The sequence below is a fragment of the Astatotilapia calliptera genome, chromosome 11, assembly GCF_964374335.1.
Source record: "Astatotilapia calliptera chromosome 11, fAstCal68.1, whole genome shotgun sequence".
Lineage (NCBI taxonomy): Eukaryota > Metazoa > Chordata > Actinopteri > Cichliformes > Cichlidae > Astatotilapia > Astatotilapia calliptera.
This window is the reverse complement of record NC_137432.1, coordinates 22412916-22428429: the sequence shown is the minus strand read 5'-3', so window position 1 is coordinate 22428429 and position 15514 is coordinate 22412916. Positions and strand designations below refer to the sequence as shown.

The 15514-nt window shown below is 40.0% G+C and overlaps 2 protein-coding genes across 5 annotated transcripts in view; both read left to right on the top strand.

The window, feature by feature from the left end:
- atp8b2 (ATPase phospholipid transporting 8B2) overlaps positions 1 to 4914 on the top strand; it is a 32905-nt gene extending 27991 nt beyond the window's left edge. For both annotated transcript variants that reach the window (XM_026184015.2, XM_026184014.2), the window contains 5 exons: positions 71 to 316; positions 1466 to 1604; positions 1934 to 2064; positions 2860 to 3462; positions 3604 to 4914. In XM_026184015.2, coding sequence (XP_026039800.2) covers positions 71 to 316; positions 1466 to 1604; positions 1934 to 2064; positions 2860 to 3462; positions 3604 to 3702 — 1218 coding nt within the window. In that variant the 3' untranslated portion in view covers positions 3703 to 4914. The remainder of the gene's footprint in view (positions 1 to 70; positions 317 to 1465; positions 1605 to 1933; positions 2065 to 2859; positions 3463 to 3603) is intronic.
- A 383-nt stretch (positions 4915 to 5297) lies between these two features.
- il6r (interleukin 6 receptor) lies at positions 5298 to 15501 on the top strand. Of its 3 annotated transcripts, none has more exons than XM_026184044.2 (11): positions 5298 to 5557; positions 7629 to 8261; positions 9287 to 9410; positions 9805 to 9983; positions 10086 to 10255; positions 10386 to 10530; positions 11251 to 11423; positions 11523 to 11661; positions 12639 to 12677; positions 13089 to 13194; positions 13334 to 15501. In XM_026184044.2, the coding sequence occupies exons 1-11, from the start codon at positions 5350 to 5352 to the stop codon at positions 13593 to 13595; spliced, it is 2178 nt and encodes a 725-aa protein (XP_026039829.2). In that variant the 5' UTR covers positions 5298 to 5349; the 3' UTR covers positions 13596 to 15501. The 3 variants fall into 3 exon arrangements, with proteins under 3 accessions (XP_026039829.2, XP_026039830.2, XP_026039828.2); XM_026184043.2 differs by having other exon boundaries at positions 5301 to 5557; positions 11520 to 11661; XM_026184045.2 differs by lacking the exon at positions 12639 to 12677 and having other exon boundaries at positions 5299 to 5557; positions 11520 to 11661.
- Positions 15502 to 15514: the final 13 nt, after the last annotated feature.

Genomic DNA, 15514 nt, shown 5'->3' with positions numbered 1-15514 from the left:
AGTTTTGGCTGTAGTTTCTATATAATGTTATTTTAGTAAACGCAGCATCTCACTTCCTCTATGAATGCAGGATGTTCCTGATCACAGAAGTTTGGAATATCCAAAGTTGTATGAGCCCGGGCAGCTCAACCTCCTCTTCAACAAGAGAGAGTTCTTCATCTGCATTGCCCAGGGCATCTACACATCAGTGGTGCTGTTTTTTGTTCCATATGCTGTCCTGTCCAATGCCACTCAGAGCAACGGAGTACCCCTCGCTGACTACCAGACCTTTGCAGTCACCACAGCGACAGCCCTGGTTATTGTGGTCAGTGTACAGGTGAGGAACTGTAGAGTGCTTTAAGCAGGCGACTGCCTCACAGAGTGCTGTGCAAAAGTGTTGAGCCACCCCTCATTTCTTTATATTTTACTTCAAAGGAGCCAGACGTTCTGTCATTTCTGGTCTTGCAAGGTTTTTCTTTAAATTACATTCCCAGTTTCTTCTCATCTAGTCTTTGTACTTAATCACTTTCAGAGAAGGTTTTTATTTTTCATTTGTATTGAAAATAACATCGTGAAGAAATAGAGATGCATCTGGCGCTGCAGTTTAGCCATCTACTGTTCATCAAAGGTGGTCTCAGTGGATGAGAAACTCTCTCTTCCTTAAGAAGAAGTGTGCCAAATTACACATGAACTGAACTAAAATAATCAGTGGCATCAGGCTTTATGGAAGGATGAATCCAAATGTGAAATTTTTGTTTGAAATCATCATCAATACCTACGGAGAACAGTGAGTCATCTATAAAACACGGTGGAGACTCTGTCATGGTTTATAGCAGCATTTCAGCCAGTGGTGTTGGAGAACTTGTCAAAATTGGTGAAACACAGAAAAGTCCCATCAGATTTTGACCCGCCATGCAGTATCATCGGGAAAGCATCTGATTGGCAACAGCTTCATTTTTCAGCATGACAGTGATCCCAAAGACACTGGGAATGCAGTAAAGGTGCACCTAAAAAGACTGGCCTCCCCAGAGCTCAGATCTCAACATTACTGAAGGATTGTGGGATCATGTCGACAGAGAACAGAACAAAAGGAAGCCAAGATCCAAAGTAGAGCTTTGAGGCTCTACTTAAAGAATCCTGGAGAAATATTCCTGAAGACTACTTAAAGAAATTACAAGAAAGCTTGTCTAAGAGAGCTCAGGCTGAGATGAAGATTAAAGATGGTCATACACAATATTAATTTTCAAACTCATTAGAATTGTGTATTAATGCTTATATCCTGTATTTCCATGTATATTTGCACAGATTTCAATAAACCGCTGCACCTGTTTCCCATTTTACTAGCAAAATATAAAGAAATGCAGGGAAGTGGCAAGCTCAGCGTTGTATAACAATTAATTGTTCAGGAGTGGCATATTAACTGTGAGCATCTGCTGTTTTCTGGGGGTTTATTCTTTTTGTTTTGTTTGCATGTCTGTGTTTGTAGATTGTTCTCGATACCGGCTTCTGGACAGTGTTCAACCATGTGTTTGTGTGGGGCTCTCTGGGCTCCTATTTCATCATCATGTTTGCTCTGCACAGTCAGACCCTCTTCAGGATCTTTCCTAATCAGTTCCACTTTGTAGGTTCGTCCCTGCTCCCATTTCTCAGCCACATGTGTACCAGCAAATCAAATACTGCAATTCTTCTTAGCCGATATCATTCTGCCAACACCGATTTGTTTTCATCCATAATTTACATACTTTTTTGTAATGAAAATCTATTTTGTGAGTCTAAAAACTAAACACAAGTAAGTTTCAGTACTGAGAATAGATTGATTTTGTATAATCTGATATCACTTCATTGCACCAAATGCATTACTGTTGGAGATAATAATAATAATCATGTGTACACAGTGAAAAGCAAGACATGTCTAAAACACATTTGTCTGTTCTCTGTCTGTTTGTAAGTGCAGGTAGTGCCCAGAGCACATTATTGCAGCCAGTCGTGTGGTTAACGATTGCACTGGCAACAGCAATATGCATAGTTCCAGTTTTGGCGTTCCGCTTCCTCAAGCTGGACCTCAAACCTCAGCTCTCAGACACGGTGAGAAAACACACAAAAACACAGCGTTTCTAACACTGATGTCTCCATCTTCTTCCTTGCAACATGCTTTACAGTCTTTCTAGAACGTCAGTTTGAACTCTGTGCAATGATTAACTGCATGTGTAAAAACATTTTATCTTTGTGTGTCTTTGTGTGGGGTGGTCGGGACTAATTGCTAACCGTCACAGTGCACTTTAATACCCTGCAAATATTGACCTAATCAGTTTCCCCTAATGTCATGACTTGCTTTCAGTAAATTCATCCAACATAAGTGTGTGGCTTTATCAGACGTTATGTCTTGAGCTTAGCCGTGCATCCAACCGAAGCCGATGTCAAGATGTTGTGAAGAAGTTCCTGCTTTGATTTGCATGTAGTTTCTCAACAGTCACTATTACAGATTTTTTTTATGATGAGGTTAATTTTGAGTTAAGTGCAAAATGTTCTGGGTTTCGATGACCTAAAACATGAGTTTAAAAGCAGCAGAAATAGTTTGATGAACTGCTGGGTAGATGCAAAGACTACAAAGACTAAAAATAAGGCAGGATGCATAAAAGTTTGAAAAAATGTGATGGTTTAGAAGTCCTAAAGCTGAAAGTTTCACTGAAACTTTCAGTTTTTATTTTGTTGTCAAATGGCGTAAATATTAGTTTGAGTTTTTGTTTTGTTTTGGGGGAATTTTTTTTGTTTTGGTTTTTATTTTTATTTTTGGATGATCTTATTTGTGCGGCTATGGTGAACTAGCCGTGTTCCTATAAGCTGAAACGATGTCCCATTTCCTGTCTCATCGTTCTCCAGGTTCGTTACACTCAGCTGGTGCGGCAGAAGAGACGAAAGCCGCCAGGTCGTAACACTGGAAGCGCTTGGCGTGGTACCGGCAGTGTGTCAGAGGGCCGTCTGGGCGCCCGTGGTGGTTCAAGGAGATCCGGCTATGCCTTCGCCCATCAGGAAGGCTTTGGAGAGCTAATCACATCAGGGAAAAATATGAGGCTCTCGTCTCTGGCCCTGGCATCCTTTGCCTCCAGACATAGCTCCAGCTGGATTGACACGCTCCGCAGGAAGAAGCATACTCACACTCCCCCCAGCACCTCAGGGGAGTGCAGCCCAGCACCCAGTTTCATCTCTGTGTCGGTTCCACCACTTTCAAACTCTTCGTCTATTCTGGGCGGCTCTCAAGAAACACCGATCGAAGAGGAAACGGTTGCGGCACCAGCTCAGAACACACAGATGATCCCTGCTTCAGTCACACAAACCTTACCAGCTTTGGCACCAGATGCAGAAGCTCCTGCGTCTCAAGTTTCAGCTCAGGCCACCAGTTCTGGCGTTTTAACCCCCACAGCAGCAAAGTCCCAGGGGGGAGACTCACCTGGAGGCTGGACCCTTTCTCTGGGGACCGTGCAGGTCATTTGAGGTTTTATGATGTAGCAGTAACACAACAGTTATATAACAAATGCAACAATACACACTAGCACTTTTATATCTGTGTGATGCAACTCTTCTAACACCAAGCTAAAACATAACCTTTCTTTCTTTGTCCAACAGGAAGCTCTGTTTGGTTGGAAGGTTATTGCATCTCGTGCCAGTTCATCCAACAGTCCGGGCCCAACCTCTATTGCCAAGGAAAACAACCAGATTAAGTGAAACGTAAACATCTGATGGATGAATTCTATATTTACTGCGTGTACCAGACACACAAACTGTACACACTGTGTGCTTTTCTGGAGAGAACACAAAGACTGTTATTTAAATAAAAAAAACTTTACCCGCACAGTGTCTCAAAATGCATCAGTTACATCCGGATCTCTGCAGGAAGCGACATATCGTCTTATGACATGAACTTTCTCAGCCATAAATTAAGATTTACTGGTGAGATATTTGAGCGCACAGTGTGTGGTGGTTATGTTAATGAATGCTTGAGATTTACAGTACATAACTGAGGGACAGAAGCAGGTGCAGAAGCAAATGTCAAAGTAGCCTTTGAAAGATTGTTTCTGCTTATTTCACAAGCCTCACTCACAACTAAGCCACTCAGCGCCTCTCAGTAATGAGACGAATGAGCAAGCAGAATCATAACAGTTTTAACCAGTGAAGTGCAAGCTGTATTATCTGCAAAGGTTCTCAATGAGAATGGTATTTTAATTTAAAGTATTCTCCCAAAGGTCTGTTTTGTTTAGTTCTTACTTGTTATACTGTAACTCTTCCCACATTTGCTTTTTTTGCATCACATTGATGTGTTTATGTGTGATTTAAAGCTAGGCCTTTTTTTTGGTCTAACAAAGGCCAGATCATGTTAATGTGCCTCTGATGTAACGCAGACGTAAGAACAGAATGGAAAGACTTCACTTTAGGCCAGTTCTGCAGAAAAGAAAAGGTAGAAGAAAAATAAATTAAAAAAAAAAAAAGTGATTTGTTAAATTCCTAATCATGATTGTTGTCATTGTGAACAGTAGTGCTTATCCGTACTGTAAACATATACTCCAGTAAAGTGCTTTATATTCATTTTTGTTCATGAATTAAAGAAAGGAAGTTGTTTGTGGACAATCATGCCTTAACAAAGCCAAGATATCGCCCCCTTTTTTCTTTTATTTTTTCCACCCCTCCACTAATCCAAGTGTTGATGCACCTCAGACTTGGATAATCATTAAATAGGGTAACCAAAGGAACACTGACCTGCTCTTGGACATCTCTCTGTACTACGGTCAGCAACAGGCAGTTGAAACACAGCTCACGTGATCTGCAAAATCTGGTCTAAATGAATGTACTGTACAGTTTTAGCAGGAGGCAGGTCTCTGTGGAAGTGTGGATGTGAATGATATTGAATAAAAATCTGATTTGTCTTTCACATGAGGGAAACATGCTGCGTCTGTGCAAATGATTTACTCATCAAACGAAGTTTCAGGTGGAAATGACTCCCAGTATATATATATATATGAAATATTAAAAGCTTCAGTCTGTATTGCCACATTTGCCATTTTCCTTTCGTGCGCCATGGTGTATGTACTAAAAACACTACAGTAAGAAAACAGGATATGTGAAAATATTTTTAAGGAACTTTCTAAGTTAAGAGATTTTTCATAAATGAATATTAATATAGCAGAGCTATATTCAGCTTTCGCTGGGTTGGGGGGGCTTATTTTGATGCTGAGGAGGATTTCCTCTGTGTAACGGCGCTGAACAAGGGGAAGAGCGCAGGGATTTCACAATAACGGGTCTCATGGACAGCAGACTGAGCCAACCAGAGAGAGCCGCCTTTAACTTTGCTGTCTGCACAGGGGGTTTTGGTGTTGCATGAGAGGTTTTCGTGGTGTAAATAGCTCGGTCTTGTTTTCACGGTGTAAAACGTTTGAGTGGGGTCAGTGTACAGTTGCTGCCGTCGGCGATGGTGTGAGGACCCGCCGCTGGAAGGAGGATCTCTGGGTAAAAATGGGGATTTTTCTCCTTTTGCTGTTCTTCGCTCCGGTCAGCGGAGTTTTTGAAGGAACATGTCCCAGAAAAGGTAACCTCTCCTCTCATATTGTCTAAATGTAATTTTTTTTCTTCATCTGTTTTCTTTGTTATTAAGAATAACAAAAACTTAGGCTAATTTAGTGACAAAGTTAAAGTTATTGTAATTTAGGATTTTTTGGAGTCTAGTTTTGGAGTTAACTGAAAATCACAGCGTTTAAAAATATTTACTTCATCGAAGTTGACTGTATTATTACAGGATAATATATAAAGTAAGCTTTTTTTCTTGCTCTTTCCGCTTTTGTTCTTTCGGGGAAAATGCGTTTTTATCCTGTTGGGAAATGTTATGACGCGTTGTGGCAGCTAATTTTACAAGCTTTTTTTTATTTTGTTGTAAACTTTACATTTTATAAATATTATAGGCACAGAGTCAGGAAAATTCATATAAAAACAAACAAACAAAAATTAATCGGCCACTTCATTAGGTACACCTGTTCAAGTATGCCGGTCTTATCAGCTGAGCGGATTTACGCGTGTAGACGTGGTCAAGACGATCTGCCGAAGTTCAAACTGAGCATCCGAATGTGAGATGATGATGTAGCTGACTTTGAATGTGGCGTGATTCTTGAAAGGTTAATTTGAGTATCTCAGAATCTGCCTGGATTTTCCCACACATCTGTCTATAGGGTAAACAGAGAATGGTTCAAATAAGAGAAGATATCAGGTGAGCGACAGTTCTCTGGGTGAACATGTCTGGTTGATGCCGGAGGTCAGAGGAGGATGACCAGACTGCTTCAGGTTGATTGGAAGGAAACAGCAACTCAAATATTCACTAGTTACAACAGAAGCATGAAGGTGTATAGGTCTCTGAATGCACAACACATTGAACGTTGAAATATATAGGCTATAGCAGCAGCACATCTGTCAGCTAAAAAGAGGAAAGCGAAGCTATAATTGACAGGGCTCATTAAAACTGGACAGAAAATATTGGCTGCTGTGATGTGTCAATTTCTGCTGCACATGTGGATGGTAGGATCAGACATAAACAGCATGAAAGCTTAGTTTTTATGTGGATCTTATTTTGACCTCTTGTTTTTAATTCAGTTTACTGAAAATGTTTTGTTTTAATTTTATTTTTTTATTAGTTTCAATGTCAGTTTTAGTATCTTTATTGACTGTTGTCTGGAAACCATATACCAGAGACAGAGAGAGCTTTTTAAAAGTAACAAGTAACAAGTTTAAAAAAAAAAAGTCAGTCAAAGCCTCATTAGGAAACTTGTGACAACAAATTTTACAAAACTAACAAATGTTAAAAGGATATTTTCTCTCCAATTTTACTTTATTTTAGTTAGTTTTCCAAGTTTACAAAATCATTTAAGCTCATTTCAATTTCTTCAAAGTCTACTTTTATTAGTAACTATTTTTTTCACATCGAGTTTTATTTTTATTTTTAAGTTAGTTTGAATTAAGCATAACTTTCTATAGCGACTGTGTGATGCTATCATGTCAGTATGAACAGAGAAGGACTAACCCAGTACCAGCATATAACATAGTGGCTGTTGATTCTACATCAGGCCCTTATCAGCTTCAGCTTCAGTCTCCATCAGATTTATCAGATAAAGTCTTATCAGATGTTTAAAAAGACACAACGGTTAACTGGGCAAGAGCAAAAAGATTTGTTTTACTAAAGACTAAGGGGAATGAAACTATGACTTCAACCCAGTCAAGTTCAGGCAAGTCATACTAAACCAAAACATGTCAGGTTATAAGTGACTGTGTGAGGTCTGAGCAGAAAATCTGAAACATTACGGGAAATGTTAGAAATAATACAAGACTGAAAAGAAATGATGAAGATGAGAGACACGTTAAAAGAGGAAGTTGGGGTGGAGGTTATGCAATGTGTCGCTCTGTGTTGTGCCTAGTCAAATACAACCAGTACTGAAAATAATGAGAAGCTAACATTTTGTACAAAACACTGTATGAACAATCAAATCACAAACATTCCACACACACACACACACACACACACACACACACACACACACACACACACACACGTACATCAAAAATGATTCTGGTTCTTATTAGTTCTACAGATTCTGTGTTTGTGTGTTTTTCTGCAGACCCTCCTCCAGGTGTGTTGGTCTTATCGCCGGGCTGTAAGCTGTTTCTGACCTGTGGCGGTCATGTGAGGGTGGATGGTGTAAAGATCAGTCTGAAGGGAAGCAGCTTAAACATCAACAAAAGGGATGGTTCTTCGAACGGGACACCAGCCGCTCCAAATGATATACAAAACAGTGCAGTTTCAGTCAAAAGTGATGACAGTTCTCTGAAGAATGTAAGTGAGGGCTACAGCCCTCATTTCACGGAGGCAGGAGGAAACAGAAGCCTCATATATTCAGATGCAGGGTACACAACTTCTCCTCACATCGTCCAGCCAACCAGGGCCACTCGATCGCTGAAGGACGAATCTCATTGGACCACTGGAGAAACAGATGTTGAGGATGACTATGAGGAGGATGAAGAGGATGAAGTGGGGGAAGGAGTGAACCGGGTAACAAGGGGGATAAAAGTGATGCCTGAGTGGAAGTGGAACACGATGACAGTGGGGACAGAAGACAGGGACTGGGGTGAAATTAAATTTGGGAGGAGTGGGACAACGCTAACTCTCGCCTCACTGAGAATGGAAGACTCTGGAAAATACAGTTGTCATCACAAAGGCAAAGAAAAGTTTAGCTTAAAGGTGATCGTTGCAGGTGAGTTCTCATAGTGAGGACTTTGTGATGGAGGAGGAAGGTTATATAATTCCATCCATGCTTTCATTTTCAAATAAAAAGCCTATAGGTGGAAGGCAAATGGCTTTAAAATCCATCTTTTAAATCCAGCTCAGAACTTGTATATCATTGGGTCAGGATTGATGTTGTACACACGACTCACTGATAGACAATCAGTAAACAAACCAGCGGGTGAACTGTGACTTTAAATGTTTTTGGGCAAATTTCAAATTTTAAATAGTGACACCAAAAATATTTTGCAGTTTAGCAGTTTTAGGGTCTTTACCTTGCGATGTAAAGCTTGCCTTGAGGCAACTGTTGCCGTGATTTGGTGCTATATAAATAAAATTGATTTGAACTGAACTGCTAATGCACAGCTCTCCTGAAGCCCCATCACAGCATACCAGTCAGGCTGAGGTCGGGACTTTGACTGGGCCATTGTAACACATCCATTCTTTTCTTTTTCAGATATGTTATAGCTTTGCTGCTGTGCTTGCTCGTCGTCCTGTTGCTTGAGCCAGTATGGGTCAACATTTGGCTGTAAAACAGAAGGCCTCACATTTGCCTCTAGAATACTTTTTTTTTTACATAGAAGTATTCACGGTTGACTCAATATCTGTAAGGCACCCAGGTCCTGTGGCTAAATAACAAGCCCAGATCATCACTCCACTGTTGTGCCAGACTGTTGCTGATATGCATCACCAAACGTGGTGTTGTGACTATCGTCTGTCCAAAGTTCATTGTTCCCAAATTCTTCTGGTTTGTTTACATGCCACTTTGCAAATCTAAGTCATGCTGCCATGATCTTTTTAAGAGAGTAGAGGCTTTCTCCTGGCAGCCATTAAAACAACACATAGTTCAGTCTTTTTCTAATCGTGCTGTCATGAAGGCCAACAATATAACAAACTACCTGAGGGCTGTAGAGCCTGAGAGGACCCTATTTAGATAATTGATTTTTAAAAATGGATGGGTGAACAGTGTGTTTACATGTCTTCTTTATCTCTTAGATTCTCCTGAGCCTCCCAGTCTGTTCTGCTACAAAAAGTCGCCCAGTAGTAAAATCCGCTGTGAAGGAATGCCTCAGAAAGCCGCCATAAAGCAGCCTAGTTGTTACCTCTTGCTGAGTAAAAAGTACGTTCATTGCACTTGAAGTCCCCCATGAGTGCTTTGTGTTGTGTTTTAAAAGGATCATCAAGTAATATTTTGCTCCTGTATTTACATACATACAGGAAAACTGATGTGTGCAAGCCATGGATAAAAAAATGTGCATACTGTGGTTGTTCTCGATCAATATTGGTGTATGTTGCAAAACTTCTGTAATCTTGTGCAGTCAAAATGCTAACATTGCTGTTACATAAATAAATACTATTTCCAGTAAACTACTTGAGATCAAAAATGAAAAAGAAAAAAGTGTGAAAGTTGTAAATGGGCCTAATGTAGTAGAAATGTTGTTGTAGGCCACTTTCTCTTTTCCTTTATGTCCATCTTTGTGTGACTGACTGTTCTTTTCCTTTCCTTCTCTCAGTCCAAGAGAGAAATTCAAGCGAGTGTCATGCTCATACTCATCTCGGCTCTCTCGCTGTTGGTGTGCTCTGGACCACATTGAGGATGATCGGAGAACCCCTCACCTGGTCTACATGTGTGTGACAAGCATCACAGGCAATGTCACCAGCCCCCTTAAGTACTTCACACCATTAAAAATTTGTAAGTGCTCAAGTCAAAGTACATGTGTCCATGACAGGACTGAGTATTGGCCTTCTGAAGTGCTTTAAAGTTGTGCTCACTGTGTTTGTTCCCACTCCTCAGTAAAACCAGACCCTCCGTCAAATGTGTCAGTCCGACAGGAGAAAGGAAAGAAGAACAGGCTGACGGTCTCCTGGAATTTACCGACATCCTGGAAGGTGCAAGATAACTTCTATAAATTGATCTATGAAGTTAAATACAACCCTGTCAAACCGTCAATTGGCAACGAACAGGTCAGTGCTGAGACACCTGTTGTCAAACTACTAAGTGTGTATTTTTTTTTTTTCAATGTTCATTACGCTGGCATGAAACAGAAAACGCAGTTTTGTTTCAGAGATTTTTGTCTTATATGTATGTATTCAGGTACTGCCAGTTAATGGCCAGCGGCAAGCAACCATCACTGATATAATGCCTGGTGTTGAGTACCTGATACAAGTCAGAGCTAAAGAGGAATTTGATGGACAATGGAGTGAATGGAGTCCATCCACCTATGCTAAGAGCTGGACAGGTAAATTTACACAAACCCAAGAAAAAAAAATCAGAAAAATGATCCATCCTAGACACAGAGTCATGATGAGGTAGTATTTCTGTTTCTGTGCCATATGATTAGACTTTCTCATGAAAAACTTTGCTTAAACATCCTCTCATGTACATTTATACAGCCTCCAATTTTTCTTCCTCTATGAATGACTTGAATATGTGCAGATTGGCTCAGCATTCAGGATACCAGTTGATGAAGTGGTTGAAAAAGTTTATGAGTAACAGTGTCCTGTTGCACCTTCCCAGATTAAATACTTCAAATTCCCTTTAAAGTCGAAGTTTAGACATGAAAGTGAAACCACTTTGTGGTCTATGTTTTGTTTTGTTCTGTTTTTATCGGTTAATCTTGCCCGTCTGTAAGTTAAGATGCCTTCTGATTGATTTTCACAATTGCTCTACAGACATGAAAGAGGAATACTAGCTAATTTCCCAAGAAGAAAACAAATAAGCATATTTTCATTTTTAGGAAAGTCTTCTGGTTTATATTAAACACATTAGTAATGATTTAAAGACTTATTATTGTACCTTTGGATAAATTGTAATGCTCCTAATTGCAAAACATTTAATTGTGAAATGTATCTGACTAATATTTCATATTCAAGTAAATTACAGACAAATTCGTCATCTTTTAAACTAGTCATATTATTCCACATACAAGACCTTTACATGTTCGTCCCTGATCCCTCAGAGAAGCCTCAGCCTCCGTCAATCGTGTCAGCGACGTTGGAGGAAAGACAGGATATGACGACGATGATGACGGTGTGCTGGAGTTTACCGACAAACTTCGAGGAGCCACACAATTTTAGACTCATCTGTGAGATCAAATACGGGGAAACAAACCTCTCCTTTCACAGCGAAAACGTAAGTAGACAAGGTTTTACTTAGTTGTGAAAAGTTGAACACTCTGTTGTGTCAGTAAATGGAGACGTTTGCCTGTATATGTCCATCTTGGTACAGCAGTTTGAAGGAGAGGGCTCCTACACCATCGTAGTGACTCCTACACCTGACGTTGACTTCCTGATACAGCTGAGGTATAAGGCAGAACATGATGGTCAGTGGAGTGAGTGGAGTAGACCTTATCCTGTGAGCCCCCCAACGGGTAAATAAATACGCACACACACCTCTAAAAATAAAATAAATAAGTATATTTAAGTTTATCAGTAAGTATTCTATATGCTCAATTAAAGCACAGTACAAGAGTGTAAGTTTTCACAGAAGTAGCTGAGTGGACTTTATTTGTGCTGAATGAAATTAAACTTTAAATCCTGTGACAGATGTTTAAGGGGCGCTTCTGTCAGTCTGCCCCAGGGCAGCTGTGGCTACACCACCAGTGTGTGAATGCGAGAGTGAATGAATAGTGAATGAATAGCTTTTCAAGCGCTTTGGGTGCCTTGAAAAGCGCTATATAAATCCAATCCATTATTATTATTATTATTAAGAAGTTTCTCAGTGGCTTAGGGGTTCAAGATATTGACCGTGTACCATTAGTGCACTTCTCCTCGTTGTGATGAAAAAACCCTTTCTTTTTAAACATCAGTCCAACTCTCTGTTCTCTTTAATGGTCACTTCTTTCAGCCTGTTTTTAAAATAAGGAAGAAACAGCCCTCCAAAAAAAGAGAGAGAGAAAGAGAGAAACAAGATTCTGCTGGATTAGGCACTATCATGTTGGATTATTTATAGTCTTTTTTATTTTGAAAGCAAGTGTTAGGCCATATTGACTTTTAATTGGTAAAGAATTTGTCTGCTAAATTACCCAAAACTTCTTACAACCAAAGAAGCAAGTCTTGCTGCTTGGCAACTCTGAACTAACATAGCTATAAACACCTGAAAAGTTTGCAGAATTCAGTTTAGAATAATTTTCCCCCAGGAGTTATTCCTCCCTGCTGTAACATCTCCTTGTCTGCTTATTGGGACCACTTAAACTATGTCTTATTGCAGTCTGACATAGTTCTTTAGGAAATGGACAATTTCAGTCTTTTTTAAAATTGCCTTATACAACTTTGCCTTGTTATCTCAGGTTTATCATTTATTATTATCCTACTAATATGTTTTTAAAATATATTATTTACCCCGTAGGTTCAGGTTCAGGTTCAGGTGATCAATATCCAGATGATGGTGAGTTGGCATGCAAACTGTGAAATATTACAGTTACTTATGCGTGTGTGTGTGTGTGTGTGTGTGTGTGTGTGTGTGCGTGCGTGCGTGCGTGCGTGCGTGCGTGCGTGCGTGCGTGCGTGCGTGCGTGCGTGTGTGTGTGTGTGTGTGTGTGTGTGTGCGAGAGAGCCAAAAGACGAGAGGGAACTCTTAAATGTTGTTAGTGCTGAAAATCCCCTCTGCCCCCTGGGTTTTAACAGGAAACCATGTCATCATAACAACTCAGGCTTGCAACAAAAACAGGCCTCAGGAGTTATGGTTCCTCACACCTACACGCAAACACAGACGTTCAGTTGCACTCAGATGTATTTAGATGGATGCTGTCTTGCTCAGTTAAGATTTATCACAGTCTACCCTTCTTTTTTACCACAGATCCCACAAAACCTCCACCAAAACCTAAAGAGTGGCCACATCATTTGCTGTGGATATTTGGTTTATTCGCTATCTTGTCTGTCATTTTGGCCATCTACACTTTCGGGTACTGACATTGGCACTTTCAATGCATCTCTTCAAAAAAGGGCAGATTTATGACATAACATTAGTCATTTCTAAGATGTGATGTACGGTCAGCTCCTTCATTTTCATATTTCTTTTTCTTTTTTTAAATTGTCATTCAGGCACAAGGACAGATTTATCTCTAAACTGCACAGTCTTTATTTCACCACCCTCTGTGATGACTCATCTCAACCTTCGCCCTCTGTCCCGGTTGCCCCAGAAGGAGTAGCTTTGGTGACCTTTGTCCCTACAAAGAGCAACAAAGAGCACCCACCAAGTGATGAAAACGAAAGTGAAGAAAATGAGGAACAAAAGCCTTTGAGAGAGATGACAGACGCCAGGCACTTCAACAACACAAGTTATTTCTTCCTCCAGAGGGAATGAGAGCTGTGCAGAAAGAAGAATTATAGGCAGAAAATGTGGCAACTTATACTGTTGGACTGTTTTCCAGTTCCGTGCCAGTTTTATAGATGGCACGATGTTCTCCACTGAACTTTAAGAAGCAAAGTCAGAAGCAGCTTTCTGACTTTGCTTCTATCTGTCTTTATCTATCTAACTTTATCTCATACCTAAAATACCTCTTAAACACTTTTTTTGTGTGACTGGTCCAAAGAGTTGCCCTTTACCTTCTCTATCCTACATCATCCATCCAACCAAGAGGCAGGCTACACCTTGCACAGGTGGTCATTGTGTCTCAGAGCTAACACAGAGAGACAGACAACCATTGACACCTACGGCCAATTTAGAATCACCACCTAGCCTGCCACAGGGATAGCTCAGTAGGTAAAGTGGTCGCCCCATGATCGGAAGGTCGGCGGTTCGAATCCACTTAACGGCTACCCTGAGGTACCCCTGAGCAAGGTACCGTCCCTACACACTGCTCCCCGGGCGCCTGCTTAGTGGGCTGCCCACTGCTTCACTGAGTGAATGGGTCAAATGCAGAGAAAAACAAGTAATTTCCCCATGGGGATCAATAAAGTATCCATTATTATTATTATTATTATGCATGTCAGAGAACACACACACAGCATGGTGGTCTGATGGTTAGCACCATCACCTCGTATCAAGAAGGTCCCAGGTTTGAAGCTATGTAGAGTTTACTGTCCTGCATCAGAGCAACTAAAATATGTGTTATGCAGGTCAAATAATTTACAATTTTTGAGCAACCTGACCTGTCTGAATTTTGTATATATTGCTAAAGGTTATCAAATATATCACATTGTTTCCTTTCAGGGTGTTCATAATGTATGCAGGGTTTGCAGAAGTAGTGGTTGAGGTCTTGTAAATACTTCATCTGTTTGCCTGGGATTTTAGACTGGGACAGTCATAGTCCCCAACATGCTTTTGATTTTTGTAGTTATTGCACAGTGAAAAAACAACAACTTATTTTGTATAGTTTTTCAGTGACATGGTGGACTTTAAATGGTTCACCTGCTGTTATAAGAATGCAAGGGAACCTTTCAAATAAACAAATGTGAGCTACTTTTGAATAAGCTGTATGTTTCTAGACCAGCATAGATAGATAGATTTTTAAACATGTTAAAATAGTACAAAAACAACAATAAAACATAAGAATAAATAACATTAGTAGCACTTTTTAATTAATAGCAAGTCTAAATGGCATACTAAGGGGGAGTAATGATGTATAAATGATAAATCAGGCACTTGCTAATACCTTACTAATGCTTAATAGTGTGACATTTATATAAAGTGAGGAGGAGGAGGAGGACATGTGTGGATTCGTTTTTGTTTTTTATCCTGTTCAACCACAAATCCTTATTTACATTTTACCACATATATTTGGTTCTGTAACCCCAGTAACATGCCAAGAGATATAAATATTTACATATATATATGTAATATGTTGGCAATGCCAACATATACAGTGCTTAACAAATGTATAAACAGTTGATGAAAACGGTTGCCTGTCAGAAGATGTTGTGAAGGCGTAATTGTGAGAATGAGATGGCCAAGGAGCAGTGGGGCAGTTTTGGTGACTTCATATCCAAATGATGGGTATATAATATGTCAAGCATATCGATCTGTCAAGAATGATACTAACTCGTTTTGAGCTGGAGAAAAAAATAGTCGTCACAAGATAGAAGATGTAATCGGTTTTCCAGGGGGTTCCAAATAAAAAGTGTCACTGACATTTAAAAAAAAGTATTTTTCAAGAGAAATCTGGCCAAGAAGGCAACAGAAATTGCAAGGTATACATACATAGTGTCACTGTTCTGTAACGTGGCCAAAAAGGGCTGGATGGATTGTAATAAAGATGGTTTCAAAGCAGGATATTTCTTCGT

Excerpts from the sequence above, each read along its gene's own strand:
- il6r (XM_026184043.2), top strand. The coding sequence starts at position 5,350 with ATGAGAGGTTTTCGTGGTGTAAATAGCTCGGTCTTGTTTTCACGGTGT. Across the intron at positions 9,984-10,085 it reads CTTCACACCATTAAAAATTT|TAAAACCAGACCCTCCGTCA; the intron begins GTAAGTGCTCAA and ends CCCACTCCTCAG. Across the intron at positions 11,662-12,638 it reads TCCTGTGAGCCCCCCAACGG|GTTCAGGTTCAGGTTCAGGT; the intron begins GTAAATAAATAC and ends TTTACCCCGTAG.